This window comes from Etheostoma cragini, chromosome 22, assembly GCF_013103735.1.
Source record: "Etheostoma cragini isolate CJK2018 chromosome 22, CSU_Ecrag_1.0, whole genome shotgun sequence".
Lineage (NCBI taxonomy): Eukaryota > Metazoa > Chordata > Actinopteri > Perciformes > Percidae > Etheostoma > Etheostoma cragini.
In genome coordinates this window covers 15,840,506-15,854,350 of record NC_048428.1, presented here as the reverse complement: position 1 = coordinate 15,854,350, position 13,845 = coordinate 15,840,506, and the positions used below count along the sequence as shown (strand labels likewise).

The window sequence follows — 13,845 nt, the reverse complement described above, 5'->3', positions numbered from 1 at the left end:
ATATATATATATATATATATATATATATACTACACACACACACACACACTCTGTGTGTACAGTGTGTGTGTGTGTGTGAGCGCATACTGTCACTCTGTACCTTCAGCTTCCTGTGCCGAGTCGCTGCTCACAGCTTGAGTGCTGTTAAAGCAATAAACTTTGATCGACCGTAAATGCAACATTTGGGCGTTTTGATGAATTCGGTCGATCTTATTTCGGACCCTGTCCAGCGCCACGACCTCGCCCTGCGTGAGACAGAAAGAGACAAAACCATTAACAAGAAACAAAAAGCATCAGTTATACAGTATTCAGATCCTTAAAAATATATTCAAAATCCTACTCAAGTAAAAGAAGTATTAGCAAATATACTCGGCCCTCTTTATATACTGTATATATTATTAACACTGATGCAATAATGAGCAACATTTTGTTTTGTTTGCTGAAATGAAGCTGATTTCAAACCTCAGTTGAGTCCTAAAAGCCTTGTTTTGCAGTGCAGTAAGAATATTTCAACCCGTAATTAACTTGTTTAAGCAATTATGGAAATAAGGCAACAGCACTAGAATTTTAAAAATGTTTACTCCAGAAAATGATATACACAAGCATTGAACAGGTGTAGGCCGTTTTAGAAGCCAGTCATTTGGTTTAAATACCGTGCAAAATACGTGCAAAGCAATTTGTGACTATAGCAGTCGGAAAAATGTAGTGGCGTAGAAGTATTTAGCAGCATAAGAAATGTTCAAGTAAAGTACAAGAACCTAAAAACTAAGTAAATGAGTAGAGACTAAATTTAGCTAGTACCTTTCCACCAATGATTATACCTGTGGTTTAATAACGTACAATGTGGCCTCATTAAATAATACAGACAGCTGAAAAATATGATTAATGACACTATTATTCCTTTTACAAAAAGTTGTATTTATTTCAGGACTCTTCCACTAGATTCATGTACAATTTACAGCTCTATTTATTTTTCCACTACACTTTTGTTCTTTGTTACATGACTATAACTAGCTTAACATGTGTCTTCTTCATGGAGGACACAGTCCAAAGTCCACAGAGAAGTGCTATAGCATGAATGAAAGCCTCCTATTCTTAGGAACAATCATTTTATAGATCAGAGGTTACCGGTCTTTTTTGCTTCTGTCCACTTAAATGTCAATACATGACCTTTCAGCACTAAATTAATAACTATGAGCAGTTCAACCTTCCCTAAATAGTTTAATGTGAATAACTTTAGAAGCCTGGTAGGGTCAAACTATCAGTTCTTAATTATTAGAGAAGAGTCAGGAGAAAAGTGTAGAAGAAATATGTTTTTGATTCTTTTCAATCACATTTATCGTCTTTTTACTCCTAAGATTTATCTTGCAACACCTTTAGGGGGTCCAGATCCCCATTTTATTGGATGAGGCTGTATATCATATGTGTCCTTTATAGAATGAATTCTCAGATCGAAACCCTGAAAATAACTCTGTTTCCCCGATCAGCTAACTTCTGCAGCTGACGGTCGAACATGTACCTGATCCCTCATGAGTGCTGCGATGTGGCAGGTCTTCCCTCCGGGTGCGGCACACATATCCAGGATCCGTTCTCCAGGACGAGGCCCGAGAACATGTCCCACAACTACAGAGGGAAGGTTCTGCACAACATATAATATGAGAATAGGAAAAACAGTCTCAACAATATACATACTGTCTACTTTATTTTACATTCTAACACTATAAATACCTGTAGGAATGCCAGGTTGGGTAGAACACCATCGAAGGAAGGACTCTGGTAGAGTGCCTCTACCATCCGAACACCTATTCCCCTAAAACAACAGACAACAGGGACTCCATACGTTTTTTTTTATGAATTTTTAACCACACAATCACCCTGCCTGTTTGACCCGGAGGAAGACTGGAGTACAGTCGATATGCAGTTGTCTTGTTTTTTATTACGCTGCCACCATAATAATGGCTTTTAAATCTTTGACGCAGCAGTGCGCTTTGACTTTTGTCATTATTCATATAATAATAAAACAAAAAAAGTCTACTTACTTGGCAGGTTCATCTGCGCAGAAGATGCTGGAGCGATCTATTTGAGCAACTCCGTTTCCCACGAACACTTTCTTTCCCTGGAAGCTCGTGGCTCCTCGCGTGCACCGACCCTCCAAGTCAGAGAGGACAGACACCACATCTCCAGCCTTCATGTCTAAGAGCCAATAAACACATCACAGGTTGACTTCACCACACACTCGACAAAATAAAAGCACTATGAGGTCCATTTTAACAAAATATGTATTTGAATTGACTTTAACAGAATCTGTCTTTGAATCTTACACTTTGGGCTGGCGAGAATGCCCGGGACGAAGACATGAGCACCTCTCAGTACGGCGCTGCCACACTGAGCACCAACCACCACCTCTGAGCTGAGCTGCTTCACAGGTCTTACAACACAAGAGAGAGGGAAGTCACACACTTCTACGTCAGTCTCAGTGGACTGTGGCAGAGTACGGATGGTTTGGATACTGAAGATACAGCATATATGGCGTGCATGGAGACTTCTTCACAACCTTTTCAAGCTTTTCCTTTGTGTGATTGTTTGTCAGCACGTGTATAATTTTTTTTTTAATAAGTTACATGTAACAATAAATTTAAATACATTTACCCAAAAACAGAAAAAAAAAAACAAATGTTATGGTGCTGTTACTGTAGTTTGTGTTTCTCTTTGGGATCAAAACACACACCTGAAAATGTGTTCACATCTAGAATTCTTTTTTTTTCTGTCATCCTTCTATTAAATTCCTTGTGGTGTTGGCCTCAGGAAACACTGCAATTTAAGGCTCCGGTGTACTCCTTAGAGCAGATTCAGATTTGTCTGACGTTGTTCCAGCATTCCTTACATACCTTGGGCCATCGACGGGAAGGAGCAGCACATCTGGAATTTGCGGGTGAGGAAGAATCTGAACGGAAACCTCATCTGCCGATGAGGTGCACATCTGCTGCTTCGACAACAACAACACACTGAAGGATTAGGACTCGACTGACCACCACTGTGGGTACTTTTCCTTGCTTCCTCTTTCATTCTCACCTTTTTCAGCTCTTCTCCTAACTTGTGTCTGATCTCTTCCAGGGGAGCGAGATGAGTACTGGCCCGAACACAAGTGTATGAAGGAGGGTGAGACAGGCATGTGAGCAGCTTCTGGAAACGACAGTCTGCCTCCTGATGGCCAACTGCACCTAACACCTGATCGCAAACAAGATGACGTTAAAATTATTGGATGAAACAATTAGAAAAATCTTAAGAACTTGATTGATTTTAAATTGAAGCATTTTTAAATTTAGCATATATCCCTAAAACAGAAATGTTGCAATTTATTCAAGTAAAAAATAACAAGGCTGCCGCCTGAACTAACATCATTCAGGTCAACATATTAAAAAGAATAATTAAATGGTTGGCACAGCAACCGTTGAGGACATCAAGCAACATGTCTGGGGTTTACTTTCTACAATTACACAGAAACATTAGTGACAGACCGAGTGAGTAGAGTCTGTTTTTAGGCCAAAACAATAGGAATCATAAGCTATCACTTGTCTGGGGAGATTAAATTAGCAAGAAATTAGATCAACATAGAGCCAAATGTTTTTTAGGGAGGGTTTTACTGGTCTTCAGTTTATCTCAAATCTAAGCTACAATGTGAAGGTTCCCGCATCACCCCTGCATTGTCTTTTCAACTGAAAGAGAAAAGTAGTCTCTTTTTAAATGAGGTGTAATTATGATTATCCAGAAGAGAGAAATCGCTTCCAAGAAACACATTGAAACTCCTGCTGTACCTCCTTGTTTAAGAAGACACTCTTGAGATAATCAGTGACTTCAGGCTTCAGGGAAATCCTTGGAAAATTAGACATTTCTTCGATCTGCACAAAGAAAAGTATCTGATCAATCACTGAAAAGTAAATGAATCTCAATTGCCCCTACTGTGGTTAAAACTTGCTTACAGTCTGGTGGATAATCAAAGACACATTTCATTGCAGTGGTTTATTCCCGCAGTACAGAGGCTGTTGTACTAGTGCTACTACTACTACTACTAATAATAATAATAATACTTAACCCACATAACTCAAAAAGAATCAGATCTGAGATCATTTTAAACTTAAGTTGCAACAGTTTTTAAAGAAATAAAAGTCATGTATGATCTGGTGCTTGTTAGTTTTATGGTAAATGGATTGTATTATTGATTGTGAATTGTTAGTTTGTTGTACATCGTGTATGTCTTGTTCTGGTAGGTACTTTCTTGTAGAGTTCTGTGGATTTTTCTGTGTATTTGCAAATTATCTTAGGCTGTAAGGATCGGTAGCACTTTCAGACATGCAATTAAAGGAATGCAGAATAAAACAATAACAACATTTATTTAGGAAATATTATATATATATCCTAATTATTAGGATTTTTAATAAAAATGAAGAGCTAATTTTGCCCTTAATTCCTGTTAATCCTTCTCCACAATGACCGTCTATTATCGAAACTATTTGAATGAAATGTAAGAAATGTGAGATATTTAAATAACAGAATCCATGTGTGGTAATACCAACCTAAGGAGGTGCTTTCGGCCAAGATTACATAAGATCTTGATACAAACGGATTTAGAATCTAAACGCTGGTAGTCAATCCTAATTAACTTATCTTCTTTTAACATTCATAATCAACGAGTGATCGTTTAAATTAATAGTCTAATATAAGTGTGACAACGATGTAAAGGCGTTTTTAACCATCTTTAGGTACTCACGTTCTATGTTTGGCATGGACATGGTCCGCTGGTGTTTTGACTACCACTTCCGCATACGTCACGGATTGGTCATATGACACTGGTTGAATTCATAAATTGCAATGGCGCCTGTTGATCAGCAATAAAAAGCTGCTATGTATTCATTTTTTTCTATACAAATATGTGCTGTGTATAAACATTTAATACATAGTTTTTACACACTAATACAGTTATGAACAGATAAAGGAACATTTTAGTGCCTCAAAATGTACAGGATGTCAACAATTATAACTTCTCCTATAAATACATATATTTTAATTTATCACCACTGTGTCTAACCATATTGTGACTCATTATAGTTGTTGACAAATACATGAATTAATACTTATATCTGTTTCCAACTACCATATAGTGCATTTTATATACTGCTCATAAATGGGACACTTAAAGCCACACTTCCCTCCCTGTATATGTACGCAAACATATTATACAATAATATTGATATCCCCATTAAAAAGGAATCTGTATCAAATTATCAATCATAATAACCTCTGGTTGGTACGTCTTACTTTTTTGTGTTATTCTCTATGTATTCTGTTACATCAGTCTGTCTAATCTGTTACCTTTTGTACTATGCACTAATAAAAAAAATCTAATGTGTTGCTTTTAGAAAAAATGTCAAATAATAATAATAATAATAAACAAATAAATAATAAAAGTAAAACACCAAGAACAAAATCTGAAAGTACAGTATAAATGCAATTTGTGAATGAAATTAAAATGTAATAATTAAATAGATTTTTTGTAAAGTACTTGCTACCCAGTATGCTTTACAATACGTATATATGTGTTATTAGGTGTATATTTACGTTTGCTCCCCTTTTAAAAGCCTTCACTCTTTAAAGGTGTTATTTTAGAAAGCTGCTTCTCAACAAAAAAAGGGCCAACGCGTAACACGGCTCGACGTCACCACGTAGTCGGAAGAGAACTGAATAGCTGGGGTTGCTTTTTTGCAGCGAACCACTACCAGCAGCAAACGGGCAGAAGAAGCCGTGCGACCAGAGTCAACACAGTGCCGCACTTACCACCCAATGTTTATACGATTTGTGGAGGATTAAACGTTAACCTGAGCCGCTCTATGGTAATTTAGCACATCTATGTTACCGTACGCCATTGCATTCCCGCGTTAGCTGCGTTTTAGTTGTAACCGGAGTGCATGGAGTCCGCATTCAAAAGGTCGGTGAGGTGTTTTGCGGACAAGAGAACATCCAGCTAATGTTAGCTAGCCGCGGATTGTACTGTGTTGACTTAAGAGTGGAAAAGCTCAGTACTGCTCCCCACTCTACTGACGGACGGAAAGACATCAACCTAAACAATGGGCCTCATTTTTGCCAAACTGTGGAGCTTCTTCTGTAACCAAGGTGGGTGTCGGTGAATTTGTTACGGCTCACTAACAACCCCCCGCCAGCCACTCAACCGAGTATAATACCTGTTAGCATAAAGTGTCCGTTAGCATAAAGTGAGCAACAAGACCCAAAATAACAGATGGGAGTAAATTATCTCGAAGCATCTCTGTGACTCTCCCGTCTGAGCTGTCTTTGTGTAACTTGCACGACAAAACAATCATTTATATTACAGTTCCCCATTTTTATCAACCACTCTCACTCTAAGACGGTAATGTTACTTAATCTGCTGAATCAACCAACATGATTACCTTAGCAAAGTCACAGTAAGCCTCCGAGAGCGTATTCATCCAGTTGCCGTTCACTTTACAGAACACATCACATAACTTTCCCCTGACGTTGTTGAAAACTCTTTGATGTAACGTTAAATGTTCTCATCCAGTCATTTTACTGCTGTGCACTTTGTTTCACATACAAATAATGATTCAGTTGAACAATTAGGCTATTGTTTTTAGGAAAGATAGTTTTTGAGTTATAATTATAAGTAAAGTATTAATGGATCTGCTGTTGCTAATGTAATATTTAAATTAAAAACCAACTGAGCAATTTCATATTCTGCTTTACTGCAATGGTCATTATAATCATTTGATAGTGAAGTTATATGAACCCTCTTGTCTTAATTCCTTTGGGCTGTTTTGCATTGATGCCTGGCCCTGAGTACTGAGAGTAGGTCTCCTACTTTCATTCCTTAATTCCAGGAAAATTACACTGTTCATGGTGTAGCATTTTATTCACTTTTTAAGAGATTACACAGTCTGTATGTTTACTAACAGAGCATAGCTAGTTACATGTAGTCAACAAAGTAATGTGATCACCTGAGAAGTAGCTAATCAGACCAAAGGGCTAGGGCTGGTAATTGTGTAATTTTACTTTAAATGTGTCTTTATATATTTTTTGCTTTATTCTCTTTTGAAACAGTTTGCTGTGTCACCACTTTGCTCAATTTTGTGTTAGAAGACCAAGACATAAATGTCAAAGATACTTAAATGCACATTTTCATGTTTTTCCCATGGTAAAATAGATTTATAAATCTGCAGAAGAAATGCATTCTGATATAGATATCAGTAGCCAGTATGTGTTCTGCTTAGCTATTTTCAGCGAATCCACTGGAATAAATGGACTGCAAATATAACATCCCAGTTACATAATACATACTGTATCAAAGGAATCTGACCCAACCTTGAGGTAGATGTGATGGAGTAACACATTTACATTTAATTGTTTACTGAAATGTTTTCAAAATGGGACCTTTTTAAAAACAAAAATATAAAAAAATATAAAATTAAGGAATTTGACAATCGGATTTGGTGCTACAATCAGTTTAGTTGTGCCGTCAGTATCGTCACGGTTTAGCTTCTCTCCTGGGAAGCAATACACATGAAACATCCTCCAAGACCTAGCATGGTGCACCGGGACCATCAGAACTGCGAGCCCTCTGACCAGACTTCCTTCCTCCTCGGCTGCCAGAGGCCTCAGAAGGGCGGAAAAGTCAAAACACTAAACTGGGATATTTTGGCATGTCTGTGTCAGCTCTGGTTCTGCATTTAGTCTGTTATGTTTGTCTGCTTCACGGCCATCAAAGCCTTTTACTGTTAGCTGGTTTTTATGAATGGAAAGAAGTTCCTGTAGTTTTAGCGTTGCTAGGGGGAAAATAGGTCGGGGAGTTTTGAAAATAAGTTCAGCCTGTATGATTTTTAATACTTTGAATAACGTGAATGCATTTTATAGACTGAGATTAGATATAGTTTATGACATACTCGTTGCCACACAATGTTTTTTTCAGTGACTGACAGTGAATTCATTACATGAGTGTTTTTTTTTTTAATAAAATGTCCTCTTGAAGTTGTGTAATACTGTATTTTGTTTTGCAGAGCACAAGGTGATAATTGTCGGACTAGATAATGCAGGGAAAACCACCATCCTCTACCAATTGTAAGGAGTTGTATTGATCAAATTTGCAGTTGGAACCTACTTTAACATAGTCATAGTCATCATTCTCCAGAAAAAAACTCACTTTATGATTCTGTTTTATAAAGTCTGATGAATGAGGTCGTCCACACGTCACCCACCATTGGAAGCAATGTGGAAGAAATAGTGGTGAAGAACACTCACTTTCTGATGTGGGATATAGGAGGCCAGGAGTCTCTCAGGTCCTCCTGGAACACCTACTACTCCAATACAGAGGTGAGAAATACAAGCAACACTTTAGTACACTGTGTACTACATACTAGCAGCGGAGAGTAACACAAGTATTGACCAGCAGCAGTTTTTTTTTTTTCCAGAGTGTGGCAGCTGGTGTGTTTGTTCAGAGCACAGACGGCAGCAGGGGCCGCCCAAGTCAGAGGTCACGCTTTCATAAAGGGGCCTATCTGAAAAGCATAGCGAGGGTCAGCCTCCGCAGTGTTTTAGAGAAAGGAAGAACAGCAGAGTCATGGCAGAGGCAGATGTGTCTTGAAGAGAGGTCTCTACTGAACCCCACATATTAAACTTTCCTGATCTGCCCTGACATGCTATATTCAGCATGGGGCACAGGTCACAAGTAAATACAAGGCCAAAACCATTCACACATGACCAGTGATGGGAATAGCCATTAGTAGCTATTTTATAACGGCATTACTAATGGTGTTACTTTTTTCAGTAACGAGTAATGTCATTGATTACTCTTCCCATCTTAATAACACTGTTACTGCTGAAAAATGCAGCACATTACTATAATTGGTTGAGTCAAATCTCATGGTAACGCACCAGCGCAAAAGAGGAAACATCAGCCCACTTACGTTATTTGCATATATTTGTTATTCATTTTTGTTTTAGTGCTTAACAAGCATTATTTAATTTTGCCCAGTTGAGGCCTGTTGAGGGGCAATAAATATCCAAACTTCCAAAACATCTATGTTATTTGTATCGATCCACTAGACATGATATCTACCTACATGGCATTTGATTGGAGGCTAGTCTCACTTTGTCCCACAGCAACATTAACGGTTTAGATTTGTGTACAGTTTCTGTTAATTATTTATGGGATTAAGTGTCCATTTCATTATAATATTCAGAATTATCATAAATAATTGAACATGCACATGTATTTTAATTTCCGTTAAAGACGGGTGGAGGTCGGGTCACATTTGAGCATTTAAAAAATGTACTTGAAATTAAAGCATTAGTTACTTTCTGAAGTAACTAGTTACTTTTATCATTTGTAACTGAGTATTTGATTTAGTTACTTTTTGGAAGATTTAACTGTAACTAATTACTTTTTAAAAGTAACTTGCCCAACACTGCACACAACCTTTCTCCTCCAGTTTAATCAATAAACTAAGAATTTGACTTGTTAGTTGCAGCTATAGTTTAATGCCAGATAACCTCTAAATACCTTTTACAGTAGAGTTACTATGAGCCCTATGGTTACTATAGGAATCATATATTGTAGTAACCCTACGGTTACTATGGTAACTTCACTCTTTCGTTCCACAGTGTCAGACTCATGTGGATTCCTGGCTGGGATTTCTGTCATGTTGGATAACGCGCATGGTTGAATTCTTTTCCCAGTCGTTTGGGTTTAAATGGCGTCTCTGACATCTCACCAACATTAACGTGCCTTTGGTCTTTTGTCATACAGGGTCACTCTCTCTCATTCAGAAAGGGTTATTAGCATAGCAGTCACCAGTACCCATTGTGGAGCCCTTGGTCCGGAAATGCCCACCTGCTGTGTTACATTTTACTGCTGTGAATGTCTTTTTGAAAAGAGGTCAGTCTGTGAGATTTTTGGTTCCTACTCTGCAGTTCATCATTCTGGTGGTGGACAGCACAGACCGAGAGAGGCTGGCCATCTCTAAAGAGGAGCTCTATAGGATGTTGGCTCATGAGGTAAAACACCCATCTTAACACATATTTGTAAGGCAATAGAAGCCAACACAGACCCTGTTTTTCTTTCAATGGACTGCGAAGACTTTTTCCACCCCGCTACATTGTTTACAGCTTCAAAAGGTGGCAGAAAGTGTGGATATGGTTTCATTGTTCTCTGTGTTCTCCCCTCAGGACCTGCGGAAAGCAGCTGTGTTGATATTTGCCAATAAGCAGGATATGAAGGACTGTATGTCTGCGGCAGAGATCTCCAAATACCTCACCCTGAGCTCCATCAAAGACCACCCCTGGCACATACAGTCCTGCTGTGCACTTACAGGAGAGGGGTAAGAGACATATGTTGATGTGTACTCTATGTATGTATACTGAGTAATACTTTTCCAGGATTTGAATCAATTCACTGATTAAACATTGATGAAATTCCATCAAGATCCCAAACGTGTCCAACTGCCAAACGACCTAGAGCTATGCTCACTTTAAAGACGTTTTTAAAAGATCTTAAAAAAAAGCTAATGTATTGATTAAAAACGTGTACATATGTTTTGGCACTGTGTAATCTTTAGCGAGTTGTTCTCTTTTTTTGCAAGCCTGAGTTTTTTTTCAATTATATTAAGCCAAAAACACTGATTTATAAGAAGTTGTTTATGCACACATGTCATAAAGCTATCAACCATGAAGTTAAACACGTGAGCCCCAGTGGACACTGGGCCTGCACCTCTCCAATAAGGTGTACAACAAAAATATTATGGCATTTATTTATTATTTTAATCTAGCATATTGCACAATAGTATACGCGTTTACTGCACTACTTGTGAACAAAAGTATAATATATTTAATTAATAACCTTTTATTTCACACATTTGAGAGTGAAACCAGCCATAAATGAGTGCTGTAAACCACCAGATGTCGCTGTGTAGAGTTTAAAGCCCTAAGGCTTCAAAGCTTTTCTCAGCACAACTGAGCTTTTTCCACCCAGCAATAGCAAATTAGAAATATTTAGTGGAGCCAGGGGAAAAAACTTCCAAGTTTAAACTCCCATTTGAAAAAAATTCTGTCTAAGGTCTGTACACTTTTCCTCTGATGCATCTTCACTGTTTTTCCAGTTTATGCCAAGGCCTTGAGTGGATGACCTCGAGGGCTGGACTCAGATAGCCCCTCCCTCAGCCGCCGATGGCATGACTACCTGCACCCCCCACACGGTGGCAACAATCCTTACTGGCTTATTGTAACTTTTTATTTTTTTAATGACAAACTTAGACTTGGACCTCTGGAGACGGCACAAGACAGAGAGGCATCGGCACCTTCCGCAGCTTAATTGTTACAGTGGAAGCGGGTGTCTCTCCCAGTCAATGGGAACGTGACCAGAACTAATGAACCCATCTGGTTATCTAGAACGAGACTTTTACAGTAAAGGAAGAGAAGAGGATAATTTCAATAAGTTAAGAGTATGTCCAAGTGCAAAGCAAGGCTGCACTGGACATGAATTACACTACATACATATCATGTTACGTCACACCATATCAAATCAAGAGAATGCCATAGACATCACGCTGGTGCAGCTCTATTGTTATTATTATTGTTATTATTTTTTGCCTCTATAGAAGTTTGATCATGTTCAGGTAAAAATTGACAGGACAAACAAAGGGATTACAAGCAGTATTGTAAAACCAGGTGTGAATGGTGGCACTAGGGAGTTTTTCAGTTCTGTTTGTTTTTTCAGTTCTCATTTATAGCACACGCATTATCTGTCACACATGATTTCAGTTTCATAAGCTACATTGTTGGTGGTTACTCTCACAATTGAACTTATTGGTGCGATATCGGAATGTGGTAAAATATGAATCTCCCTTCTTTATTAACTTTGAACCTCTACTTCAGTGTTTTGGCATGCACCCTTAAATGAACCCTTACTTTAGCCATTTAAGTAGTTTTTTCAAGGCATTAAATGGTTGAAACATTATTTAAAATGCAAGTTGCTCAGTTTTAATAACAGTATTTTAAATTGTATACACTATGTTTTGTCAATGATGCATTATGATTTTTTGCTTTTATAGGGAGTGCAGGTGTGCTCATGGCGCTTAGCATCTAGACCGGATTTGTATTAGCAGATGGTCACAGGTGCTCTGCAGGTATGACTGATCTGTTGCATCCTTATATAAACAGTATCTTTTATTTTCCGCAGCCATTTTGGCGCATATTCCACTTGAAACATGTTGTACTTTGAACAAAGGGATCAGAATAAGTCACCATCAAAAAGATGCTACACATCTATGGAGAAGTTGTTACTTGTCATCAACCATCCTGGACTTGAAGGTTCAGGGGGTTTAGTAGCAATACGATGATCTTTATTTAATATTTTGGCCATCATATAGTTCCAATATTGAACCTCGGCCTTAATTATGTTGATGTGAGTGTCTGGAGGACTGTATGTGTATGAATTTGTTCGCCCATGATTTTTTTTTACCCTTGTTTAACTCTTTATCCAGTATAAGAATTCCTTGAACTTGGTAACAGATCTATGCATGTGTCACTTTGAAACCATGTCTACCTTTTGCAAGTTCTACTCTGGCCAGAAAAGAAGAGTTGCATGAGTTTCATCGAATCAAAACCGTGATGAAGGACTGGTCCATCTTGGTCAGGAGGTGGCTCTGGATCTCTAGAGTATAGTTTGTTGTGGGACAAGGTATTTTTACACTAAGGGGAAAATGGTGAATTGTGCGGCCCCTAGACTTTTTGCAGCATTAAGGTTTGCAGCTTTCGCCTTGATCTCACAAAGCAAGGGAACTGGTCTTATACTGACAGCGTGGTGGTGTCCAGTCTGGGTCATGTACTGTATGTCAATAAAGGTTTGTTTTTAACTTTGAGCCTGAATAGAGGTTTCTTTTTCAGCACATTTGAAATAAAATTCTAGGTTGGGGTAGAAGGAAAAGCGTACTTAACGTGTACTTACAAGCTTGGGCCAAAAACGTTACCTTCCTGCCAACTTTCCACTGGACAAAGTGGCCAACGAGGTGATTTTAGTGATATTTTACTGTTTTGAAAGAGAAGAACCAGGCCAAGGGTGAAGATAGCTTTTTGGACTTACTATACTGTGACATTTTTTGAGTTGTTTCTGATCAACTATAATGTGACTTTTTTTGTATATATTTTTTTTGACATACTATACTATGACTTTTTATAACTTTTCTGACATGTTATGCTGTGTTTTCTTTTATTTTTTTCTGCATACTATAGCAGGACTTTTCATTACATTTTTTCTATACTTATTATACAATGACTTTTTAGTTGACCTAATATACTATGACTTCAGGTTTTTTTTTTTAGAGGAAGTGTGGGAGTGGAGGTCTTTGGCCATGCTGGCATCCATCACGGGCTTATATACATTTTTAGTGTAGCCTTATTTCTATATTTTATTATTATAATTCATATTAAATTTGTTTTCTATTCTATATAATACTTTTTGTACATTTTTCCAATGTCTATTTAATGTGTATTTGTGTCATTCTGATGTGTGTGACTTTTTCTTTACAATACATAACATTACATTACATGTCATTTAGCTGACGCTTTTATCCAAAGCAACTTCCAATTAGTGCAACTTCAAGAATGCATACATATACTGTACACACACACATATATATATATACAGTTGTGGTCAAAAGTGTACATACACTTGTAGAAAATCACAATGTTATGGCTGTCTTGAGTCTTCAATAAGTTCTACAACTCTTATTTTTCTGTGATAGAGTGATCGGAACACATACATGTTTG

At 37.8% G+C, this 13,845-nt stretch overlaps 2 protein-coding genes across 5 annotated transcripts in view; one reads left to right on the top strand and one right to left on the bottom strand.

The window, feature by feature from the left end:
- nsun6 (NOP2/Sun RNA methyltransferase 6) overlaps nucleotides 1-4,844 on the bottom strand; it is a 6,961-nt gene extending 2,117 nt beyond the window's left edge. The window contains exons 1-9 of one of the 3 annotated variants that reach the window (XM_034861787.1): nucleotides 4,769-4,844; nucleotides 3,816-3,899; nucleotides 3,073-3,228; nucleotides 2,889-2,986; nucleotides 2,322-2,428; nucleotides 2,040-2,193; nucleotides 1,729-1,810; nucleotides 1,520-1,639; nucleotides 101-245 (exon numbers count right to left, since the gene is read on the bottom strand). In XM_034861787.1, coding sequence (XP_034717678.1) covers nucleotides 101-245; nucleotides 1,520-1,639; nucleotides 1,729-1,810; nucleotides 2,040-2,193; nucleotides 2,322-2,428; nucleotides 2,889-2,986; nucleotides 3,073-3,228; nucleotides 3,816-3,890 — 937 coding nt within the window. In that variant the 5' untranslated portion in view covers nucleotides 3,891-3,899; nucleotides 4,769-4,844. The remainder of the gene's footprint in view (nucleotides 1-100; nucleotides 246-1,519; nucleotides 1,640-1,728; nucleotides 1,811-2,039; nucleotides 2,194-2,321; nucleotides 2,429-2,888; nucleotides 2,987-3,072; nucleotides 3,229-3,815; nucleotides 3,900-4,768) is intronic. The other 2 variants (XM_034861789.1, XM_034861788.1) reach the window with 2 other exon arrangements.
- Nucleotides 4,845-5,726: 882 nt separating this feature from the next.
- arl8 (ADP-ribosylation factor-like 8) lies at nucleotides 5,727-12,938 on the top strand. Of its 2 annotated transcripts, XM_034862336.1 has the most exons (6): nucleotides 5,741-6,168; nucleotides 8,082-8,142; nucleotides 8,247-8,394; nucleotides 9,994-10,077; nucleotides 10,249-10,400; nucleotides 11,178-12,938. In XM_034862336.1, the coding sequence occupies exons 1-6, from the start codon at nucleotides 6,123-6,125 to the stop codon at nucleotides 11,224-11,226; spliced, it is 540 nt and encodes a 179-aa protein (XP_034718227.1). In that variant the 5' UTR covers nucleotides 5,741-6,122; the 3' UTR covers nucleotides 11,227-12,938. The 2 variants fall into 2 exon arrangements, with proteins under 2 accessions (XP_034718229.1, XP_034718227.1); XM_034862338.1 differs by lacking the exons at nucleotides 9,994-10,077; nucleotides 10,249-10,400; nucleotides 11,178-12,938 and adding an exon at nucleotides 8,493-8,745 and having other exon boundaries at nucleotides 5,727-6,168.
- The last annotated feature ends 907 nt before the right edge of the window (nucleotides 12,939-13,845 follow it).